At 35.7% G+C, this 10,762-nt stretch overlaps 1 protein-coding gene across 1 annotated transcript in view; it reads right to left on the reverse strand.

The window, feature by feature from the left end:
• The window catches only part of CFAP47 (cilia and flagella associated protein 47), a 514,691-nt gene that overhangs the window by 420,089 nt on the left and 83,840 nt on the right, over positions 1-10,762 (reverse strand). The window contains exons 19-21 of the mRNA XM_073901936.1: positions 8,296-8,373; positions 4,449-4,593; positions 234-328 (exon numbers count right to left, since the gene is read on the reverse strand). Of these exons, the coding sequence (XP_073758037.1) occupies positions 234-328; positions 4,449-4,593; positions 8,296-8,373 (318 nt within the window). The remainder of the gene's footprint in view (positions 1-233; positions 329-4,448; positions 4,594-8,295; positions 8,374-10,762) is intronic.

Below are 10,762 nucleotides of genomic sequence, written 5' to 3' on the forward strand. Positions count from 1 at the left end.
AGACCATAGGTTCCTTGTGTGTATTCTGTGTACCTCTCAAGACACTCCGCAAGCATGAGTCAGACACCTCTAACAATCATTTTACTGAATTAAAAGGTATACTCAGGCATGCTCACAAGTTAGAAAAAGACCCATTACAAAGAGAGTTTAGGTGATCTTTGATAGCTTCTGAGTTAGGATTATCTTAACTCCACTACTCTCCAGTCAAATGAGTAATAGAAAGCTGAACATACTTCTTTGGGAGAAAATGCTATGCCACCTTCCAGAGATGTCCCTTTCTCCAGCTCCAAAGAATATATGTCAGGAAACGCAGGGTCTGTGAATTCCCCTATAAAACATTAAAAAAAACATATTTTTTTTAAAAAGCCAAATGCATATCTATAATACCACTGTTAAATGTGTAAATGAAACTTTGAGAAGCCTCATAAACCTGTCTATAACAATCAAAAAGCAATTGCTGTGCACGGCTGCATAACAGTGCTGCTCGTTAAAGAATGACTTTTAATACCAAGGTTCCAATCAGCAAAACTGATATTCAAACATGTAGCAAACATATATTCAGTCAGTAAAACAGACAGTAAACCCATTTTTTTTTAAATCTCCAAAGTTCAAGGAGCTTATGACAGTCATATTCGGAAGAATGTAGAAAGGAATGAAGGTCAAAGTCAGGTATGGGACTAAATATTAGGTCCAAGAAAGTGGGAGACTCCCTCTCCAGCAAAGACAGAGCAGGAGAGACCCAGATCTCCACTGATGTCTCCAAGAGGCCACAGAGGAGATGAACAATTTTATACAAGGTCACTTTTTGACAAAACAGAATCACTCCAGACATAAAAGCATTAGGTGGAGATAAACAATTGTTGAATAATAATGCACACTTCAGGATGAAAAATTATAACCACTTAAATAAACTTCTAGAAGAAGTTCCTGAAAGATCAAATGTTTGTTACAGTAGAACCTCTGTCCTTATCTAAACAATTCTAAAAATCCTATTTTCTCCTTCAAGTTTTCTAATTAATCCAAGGAATGATGATTATTTCAATCACCCCTGTGTGGAAATGAACTTGAATAACTCATTGCACCCTCTTCCAACTTAATCAATTTCACTCACCTTGATGAAAAACCATTAAATGACAAAAAAAAACCCATTAAGTGTATATTAACACCAGCCCTGTTTGTAGTGTGGGAAAAGATACACATATTATACAGCAAAGAATACCCACCTAGAATGGGTATATATCTAGAACACAGAAAATATAATACAAAAAGATAAATACTCATAAATATATTTGGAATGTATATAAACATATAGTCTGTGAAATGCAATAATCCAAGACAGCTTCAGTAACTATTTCTTGAGTATCTATAATGTACGCAGCACTATAGTGGACAACTCTAGTAGAAAACAAAAATTATACATGTAGTCCTTGACCTCATGGAGCTCACAGTGTAGTAGGGAAGTCAAACAGGTCCACAGCTCTCTCTGATACAAGACAGAAATGGTTAGTGCTGAAATGAGACTTACACAATGTCCTAAGGGAGTAAAGATTAAAAAAATAATTTCAACCAACCGGACAGGGGTGGGTATGGGGCTAATGATTCATAGGGACTCATGAGGTTTAAGCTAATTTATAAAAGGGGGTGGGATCACAGGCACCAGGAACAGAAGAGGCAGAACCAGCCTAGGAGAAGGGAAGCCCAGTGCCAGCAGAGCGAGCTGCTGGAGCCTGCAATGGAAAAGGTGGAAAGACAAAGTGGAGTCATCCCCAAATGGCTCTCAACATGTCCTCTCCCATAACTCCTCTATCCAATCATTTTGAAATGATCACGAGAAAAAAACAAGCTTAATTTGTCACAGAAGGGTATTTATGTGTTAAAATATTTATAATATACATTTTCAGAACATTTTAAGTATAAACTTTATTGCAAATTGTTAATAATAATTAAGAACAAGGGAAGTACCTCCTAGGCCTGTGTCGGCAGCCTACTGCTAAGAATCACCACTACTGGTAATACAAAACAAGCAAAACTTTTTGAGCAGAGGAGAGATGTGATAAGATCCGTGCTTTAAGGAGACCACTCTCTGGAACAGGTGTGAGGAAAAAAGCTTGGAGGCAGGGGAAGCATTTGAAAAGATGATGCAGTGGCCTAGAAGGGAGGTTTGAGCTAGGGCTAAGGCAGAATTGTGAAAACACATGCACTTTGCGGACTAGCTTTGCAGAATAACCAAAAGGAGTCTGTGATCCAGTGAACAAGGTGCGTGACAGTATATGAGGCAGTCAGCAAGAGTAAACTGTCAGGCAACTAAAGTTTCAGCATCCGGATTAAAAAATAATAATAAAAAAAAAAAAGAACAGAGGCTTCCTACATATTTCCAACTGCCCGCTATAATCATTCCTGGGCTAGTATGCAGTCTCCTCGCACACCATGCTCGCCTAAACCTGACCCCCCTCCTGTATCACCTCAACCATGAATTGTACCTCCAGTCGCCTACCTCTTATAATCAAAACCTGGGAGAGAGCTGAGCCTTGCTCCTCCTCCCTAACACCCAGGTCCACTTGGTAAGCAAGTCAGAGCATTTCTAATGTCTCGGCACCTTTGTACTCCCTTCCTTCCCAACTCCAGCATCACTGCCTGTGTTCAGGCTTTCATCACTTCTCACCTGTATGGCCACAACCCCTAGCTGTGCCTCCCTCTCTCTGTTCTTGCCCTTCCCATTCCCACATGTTCCCCCAGCCCATTCTTAACTTTGCTCCAAAAGAAAAATGAGCAAAATGTGAGTCTGATCACACCACTGCCTGGAAATACATCCTTCAATGGTGCTGCCTAACCTCCAGGATAAAAGTCCAGAAAAGATCCTTAGTGGCCTGGATCTCACTTGCCCTTCCAGTCCTGTCCCTCTACACTCTGGGCCTCCTGAACTACTCACAATCTTGACTCGCTTCTAGGCCTTTGCTTGATTCTTTCACGTATCCCCTTTTCTTGCGGATCTTCTCGTCATTCTTCAAGACTAGGATTAGGCATCGATTTTTCCAAGAAATCTTCCCTTATGCTGATTGCTAGTTTTCCCTAACGTATGCTCCCTTAGCACCATGTACTCACTCGTCTTACAGCATCTGCCGTGCTCTATGGTAATAAGCTGATTCTTTGTCCAGCTCCCCTACTGTTACAGGTGTTCTTCGTTTGTCACTTAGATTCAATAGCCACCTTTCTCTGTTCTGCTCTGTCCTGACTTCTCATTTCAGCTAGGCCCCCTTGCTCTGACTTGGTTCAACCACAGGGAGACACCAGTAGGATATCAGAAGGTAGGAGGTCTTTATGCCCTCATGTCTTCACTGCATTGGCTAAGTTTCTAGCAATGGCTGCATTCTTCTACAACTAGAGCTCTTACCAGTTGGCCCCTCTTTCATAGTTTCACCAATCATGGGGCTCCAGAAATATGTGGCCTCCTCTTACTCCTTCAGGTGCAGACGTAGTAGCAGCTTCCATCCCTGGTTGATTTCTTTTAATCCAGGTCCCACCTCCATAGATAATTCCTTCATTAAACTCTCTTCAGTTAAACCCTTTGAGTGAGTCATCTGTTAACTACTGAGACCCTGACTGATACACTTGCTGTTCACTTCTTGAGAATATGTAAAATACCATATTATCTTTATAGACTCAACGTCTAGTATCTAGCCTATAATTGGTATTCAACAAATATTTATTGAAGAAGAAATGACCAAACCAATGGTTGGCAAACTTTTTCTATAAGGGTCCAGATACTAAATACTGTAGGCTTGGCAAGCCGTATGATTTCTTCCACAACTATTCAACTCTGCCATTATAGTATGCAAGTAGCCAAAAACAATACACAAATAAGTGTCTCTGTAAATAAATAAATAAATAAAATTTATTTATAAATAAATAATAAAACTTATTTATAAATAAAACTTCATTTATAAAAACATATGTCAGTCCAGATTTAGCCCACAAACCTTACTGTGCGAACCCCTGGAGTAAACAAATGAAATATCTTTGTAGAAGTACCTATCTTTTAAACTTAATGTGACATAAAGATACTTAATAAAGGAGTAAACATACAGAGAGAGCTCTCTAGACATTTACCTGAAATTCTTGGGCAACTAAAATCAGCAATTAATAATTTCATTTTGATTTATAGTATGTAACCTTCTCTTTTACTCATATATAACATTCTTAACTAACTATATTAAATCAACTAACAAGCATGGATATATGTTATGCATTACCAAAGTATTCTGATATTAATATTGATGTATTTTTAGAAATAAAACCATGATGGGTTACAGAGTATAAGAAAAGCATGCATTGAGTAATTAAAAATACTTAAAAACGATTGCCCTTGACTTTTAGTATTTGTTAACATTATACCTTAAAGCAACTTAAAACTGTTTTATAAAAATATTATTACAGTATAAAAGATATACCTGTTTTATCTTTAAAATCCAAAGAAAAATATTCAAAGTCTTGTAGATTAAACTCCACTCTAGCACGGGTTATACCTTTGTTTTTTATTATAAATGGAATAATCTGAGTAGCACCAACATAAGTACCACTGAAGTTAAATATGTCCTAAAATTTAAAAAGAGAAAAAGAATCAGAAAGCAGAGTAATATTTTATGAAAATAATGTAAACCAAAAATTACACTTTAAGAGAGTAGACCTTAAAGTTCTCATCACATGAAAAAGAATGTAACTATGTTTGGTGACAGATGTTAACTAGACTCATTATGGTGATTATTTTGTGATACATACAGACATCGAATCATTATTTAGTATACCTAAAATGAACATGTTATATGTCAATTATACCTGTACACTGTTACTTTACTGTTACTACTGTACTCTAAAAAAACTGGTCACATTTTCCTTCCTCTCCCCTACCTCCTATACTTAATCAGTTACCAAATCCCATTTATTCTACCTCCTTCACCTCTTATCCCTAACATAATTGTATGAAGTTAATAACGCATCACTTTTCCTTTCATTTCTAGATGTGTACTTTCTCCAATTCTCCTCTCCAAAACTAAGTCACAATTAAATTAACTGAAAATCTGCACTTGCTATCTTAAAACGTGATGATTCTCCTCCAACTACAGGACAATGTCTAAGTTCCTTGGCAGGACTCATAAAGCTCATCTTGACCTTCCCCTGCCTCACCCAGCTCCACTCTTACCCCAATCACTTCATACTTGAGCAAGCTGTATGACCTGTCCTTTCCAACCAATACCTGATGCTTCATCCTCTTGTATCTTTATCAATGTGTCCCTTCTGTTAGGAAAGCTTTTCTTTAACTCATAATTGATTGGTAAGATATTATATATCTCTAAATCCCAGTTAGATAAACCATATTTTATTACACTGTGCTCGGAACTACTTCTGTTCCTTATATTTACTTACCATTACAACATCATAAAGTCTGTTTATTTGTTTACCAATCTGTCTCTCCTAGTGGACCTTAGGCCTGATTCATTTTTGTATCCCTAGCACCCGATGCCTAGCTTAAATATATGTAAGGAATGTTTATTGAATGTATCTTTTTCTTAAAGATTTTATTTTATTTATTTATTTGAGAGACAGAGAGAGTGAAGAGAGCACAAGATGGGGTAGGGTCAGAGGGAGAAGCACACTCCCTGCCAAGCAGGGAGCCCGATGCGGGACTCGATCCTGGGACTCCAGGATCATGACCTGAGCTAAAGGCAGTCGCTTAACCAAATGAGCCACGCAGGTGCCCTACTGAATGTATCTTAACTTTAGCTTACATGCCAGGTATGTGCCTACCTCACAGAGCCCTGTAGGATTCCTCTTTTGGCAGAATTACTATATATAGCCTTACAGGTACTTAGTAAAAGAATTACATATAACATTAAAGAGAAAGGGGCAACAGTATCCTAATGTTGAGGAAAATATTGCATTAAGGTCAACTGGCCACTATTTGTTTCACTTAAAATATCAACCCAGTTCTACAGGAGAAACCTGTAAAATCCAATATGGATAATGAAAACTTGATGCTTTGTATATGCAACAAGATCCCTCCTCTTATACTATTCTGGCCTTGTACATATGCACATTTGGATAAAATGTCCTAATTGTTATTAAGATACATATTGAGATACATATTCAATGCCATACAGTTATTAAATGTCTTACTGATGATATCTGATGATGCCAGAATATTATTTTTAAAAGGCAGCTAGGCAGCTGTGTTTAAAATTCAACATAATCAGGGAATATTAATATATATGAATATAAAGTCTTATAAATTACTTAATTGTACCATCACATACAAAGCATGCCACAGATACCTTTAGGGTGTGGAAATAAAATAGTCAAACTCTCAATACACTTCTAATATTGTTCAAGGACAAACACCATAGCAATGGAGAAAGCACTCTGGGTACTACAGGGTTTAATCTCTAAGAATAACCACAGTTTTAGACAAGCTAGCCTAGTATCTGTCAATCTATCTAGACTCATCATGCCTTCAATACCAAATAAAAAAGGTTGGAAAATTATAACTCAAAACCAGACACTAGAATTGTGGTGATGCCATTAAAGTACAGACTAGTAACAAGGCCCTACCTGAGGCACTGGCAGCCTCACCCATTTTTGCTCGATTTAATTCAGCACCAGAATGGTGCAAGGTGCTGCAGTACGAGTGGGAGAGAGAAAGAGAAGTGCAGATAACCTGAAAATAACAGGACAATTGCTATGATGAAGATGGTTCCAGAGTTTAAGATGTTTGTACCATCTTATGAATGTCACAATGGAGGGGCATATGAGCCTGCTTTGAAGGATCACGGTAAGTTGTTTTTTTTGGTTGTTGTTGTTGTTTTTAAAGATTTTATTTATTTATTTGAGAGACAGAGAGACAGAGATAGGGAGAGAGAGCACAAGCGGGGAGGAGAGGGAGAAGCTGTTTCCCTGCTTAGCCACCGCCAACGACACGGGGCTCAATTCCAGGACCCTGGGACCAAGAACTGAGCCGAAGGCAGACGCTTAACAGACTGAGCCACCCAGGCGCCCCCAGGGTAAGTTTTTTGAGTAGTTGAGAACAGATTTAATTCCTGAAAGACTTGCCAGGGGAAAAAAAGTATGTGTGTGCACTCTACCAATTGTGGAACAAAGTTCTATCAGGGTTCAGAACAATAATTTTATTTTTTTAATTTTATTTTTTTTTAATTTTATTTATTTATTTCAGAGAAAGAGAGTAAGTGAGAGAGAGAGAGAGAGAGAGAGCACAAGCCAGAGGGGGGAGAGTCAGAGGGAGAAGCAGACTCCCCACTGAGCAGGGAGCCCGATGCAGGGCTCGATCCAAGGACCCTGGGATCATGACCTGAGCTGAAGGCAGACGCTTAATAACTGAGCCACCCAGGTGCCCCCAGAGCAATAATTTGAAAAATAAATATAACTATAGTTCAAAAAATGCAAATCAAGACCACAGTGAGATAACATTTTATACTGAATAGATTGGCAAACATTAAGTCTTATAATACAACTTATGGAGCAATTGAACGTGGAGCAATGGAAACTTGAGAAGAAAATATGGAAGCTATCTTGTGAAGCCAAAAATGCATGTATTCTATGACTGAGCGACTTCACTCCTAGGGAAACTCTGGCATCTGTACCTCACAAGATATGCACATGAATGTTCCCAGCTGTAGTGTTTGTAATAACAAAAAAAGAAACTCAATCTGTTGTCCATCCAATTGAATAGACAACAGATTGAGTCTCCGAATTGCAACATGTCTACATAATGGACTATTAAGCAGTAGTGAGAATGAAAAAAAAAAAAATACAGCTACACACAACTTAGATGAACTTTGGAAATACAATATTCAGCTTAAAGTAACTCACCAAAGACTACACACAGCACATTTCTGTCATAAAGCTCAAAAATGAACAAACTAAACTAAATAATGAATGGTTAAGGAATTCATACATATGTGATGAGATGATTAGAAAAAGTAAAGGGAGAATAATCAGAAAATTCAGTAAAGTGGTTATCTCTCAAGAGGGGTGGGATCATGATGAAGCCTACAGATGACTTTAATGGTATTGGTAGTGTTCTGAAAGTTAAGTTCAGTGGTAAATTCTGAAAACTCCATTTAATATTCTGCTTCATCACTTATATTACATATATTAATTTCTACATGTCAAAGTACTACAGAATGAAATATTTTCAAACATAAATGGGCTGACTAGGGACACATAACAAAAGTCACCACACTCATAAACTGATTACTCAAATAGTTAACATACGAACACACTCACCGGATTAATTTCCACATCAGCAATCTCAACAGATCCAGCAATCCTAAGGTCTATGACATCTGCACGGCGAATAGCAACCTTATTTGAGAAAAATATAAAGCCTTGTAGAAACCACATTAAAATCTACTCATATACCGCTAAAGTATTACCTGGCATTTGGCAATATTTTTTAATTTAAATAATCATAACATATAAATGTCACAAGATTTATTCTGGTAGTTGTCATCACATTTCTTGTTATGCAGAATTGATATTCCTAAGAGGAATATCTTAAAAACCTCAACTCTTAAAAACCTCCACCACAAATGGGACCAGTTCATAGCTTGTGAATTTGACTGCAGAGTTCTACCCATTTAACTACACATTATTGCCACTCTCTGTATCCCTTCTGTATTTACCTAATTTCAATGGATTATTCAAAATTAAAACAGATAGGGAACTGAGTACAAACACTTCCTCCCTCAGAGAGATACTAATAACCATAATGATCATAATAATAATGATGAAAGTAGCTAAAAATTGCTGAGTAAATGGGTCAAGTATGGTGCTAAATACATTGTCTCCTTTTTAATCCTCAGTATCCTGTGAGGTTACCAATATTAAGTATTTTAACTTTTTCCTGATGGTCTCAAAACAGCAGTGGTTAAATATGAACCAAGGACTGCCTGAACACTCAACTGCCTCTGAGAAAATTAAGATAGTGAAATAAGAATTTAGTTGTATAATTCCTACAAAATTAGAACTGTAGATTATCTGAACATATAAGTGTCTAAGCAAACTTTCAGAAGCACAAAAACAGCATTTGCTGAGAGCCCTACCTATATAAGAACAGGGAGCATCAAGTCTGGATTTAAATCTAAATATACATCTAAGAAAGAGATAGGAGTGTATTTCACTCTTTCCATAGAAAGTCAGTGACACTGTTCATAGGCAAAAAAAAAAAAAACCTCCCAACTATCATTTTTTCAAAATTATTGGGGAAAGCAACATGTCATTTAATTAACTAAATCACTATATTCACATTATACAATTTCCACATTTTATTTAAAGAATATATAGTACATAAATAAAATACTTGACTAAAATCATAAAAAGCACAATTTAATGATTCAGAGGAAATTATAAATCAACATGGTCTTCATTGATGAATCCCATATATAAGTCTCAACTCCTCATGGCTGGCTTTCACCCCCCTCCCTATTATTCATCATCCACTGAATCTACAACAGAAATTAACATAAAACTTGTGCCCAGTAAATATGTGTTGGATGTATAAATGAATCTTATATTATGTGAAAAAGGTAAGCTTTGTAAAAACAGCATACTTTTCTAAAATACAGTAGAAATTAATCTTTTAGTGAAACTATTGGCCATATTTTTTATTTTTTCCAGACTATTATATAAAAAAATTCTGCCCAAATCTCAGACCATGTACCATAATATATAATTTATAAATGTCTTTCAATACATACTTCTTCATAAAAGATATAATCATTAGGTTGTTTATCTGGGGCAAATTGGTATTATCACATTAAGCTACATATTATTTAAGAATTGTTATAAAATTTGTACTGAATATAAAATTTAAAAAATTAAAAAAAAAGAATTGTTATAAAAAAAGAACTTATGGGAAATTAAGGATAAAATAGGGGATGTATCTAAAACTATTCATTTTGATTTGATAACAGTGTACATATTATTTTTTAATGTGAGTAAATGTACATAGCTGATGATCAGATTGGAAATCAAGAGTATTCCATTCCTCTAGTTTATAATAAAATTTACGAGACTAGTCTTCTGTTTTATTTATTCCATTTAATGAACAATTAGAAAAGCCCCTAAAATCAAGGTAATGTCTTTTCAATTATATAATTTCCAGCATATAAACTAGTAAAATATTCTATGCATGCTATAAATATAGATCTTAACACCATATAGAATTTGCCTATAATTCATATAGTCATTGAAGCTCTTTAGAATTAACATTCCAAAATTGATTAATTTTTCCTAAGGTATCTAATTAATGCCATGAAAAAAGTCATCCTTTCCTCTGTGACTAGTGAGAACTTCTCACAACTCAGAGATGCCAAATATCATTCTAATTTCATGTGAAAAATGCCTCATGTTGATGAACTGTATCCATTGCATCTTAGTAGAAATTTTCATTACCAATTTTCACCAAAAATATTTTCTACAAATCCTCTTGCCAGGTTCTGCTAACTATTTCTACAAGATTATTATAAGTAAGGTTGCTTATTCTATAGATCTCTAAAAACTGCATTTCTTTAGAGGTAACTCAATTGCTAACAAAGTAACCAAAATTTAAAAAATTACTCATTAGTATCATAATATTAAAATCATTCCCATTAGAAGAAATCCTTAAAACAAGTTTTCTAAGAATAAACACACCATTTTATAGCATTATACTTACTATTATAAATCTCTTAAACAACCAAACAAATCCACA

This window comes from Callorhinus ursinus, unplaced genomic scaffold, assembly GCF_003265705.2.
Source record: "Callorhinus ursinus isolate GAN/ISIS: 27379988/994484 unplaced genomic scaffold, GSC_fseal_2.0 scaffold16, whole genome shotgun sequence".
In the NCBI taxonomy this organism is placed as follows: domain Eukaryota; kingdom Metazoa; phylum Chordata; class Mammalia; order Carnivora; family Otariidae; genus Callorhinus; species Callorhinus ursinus.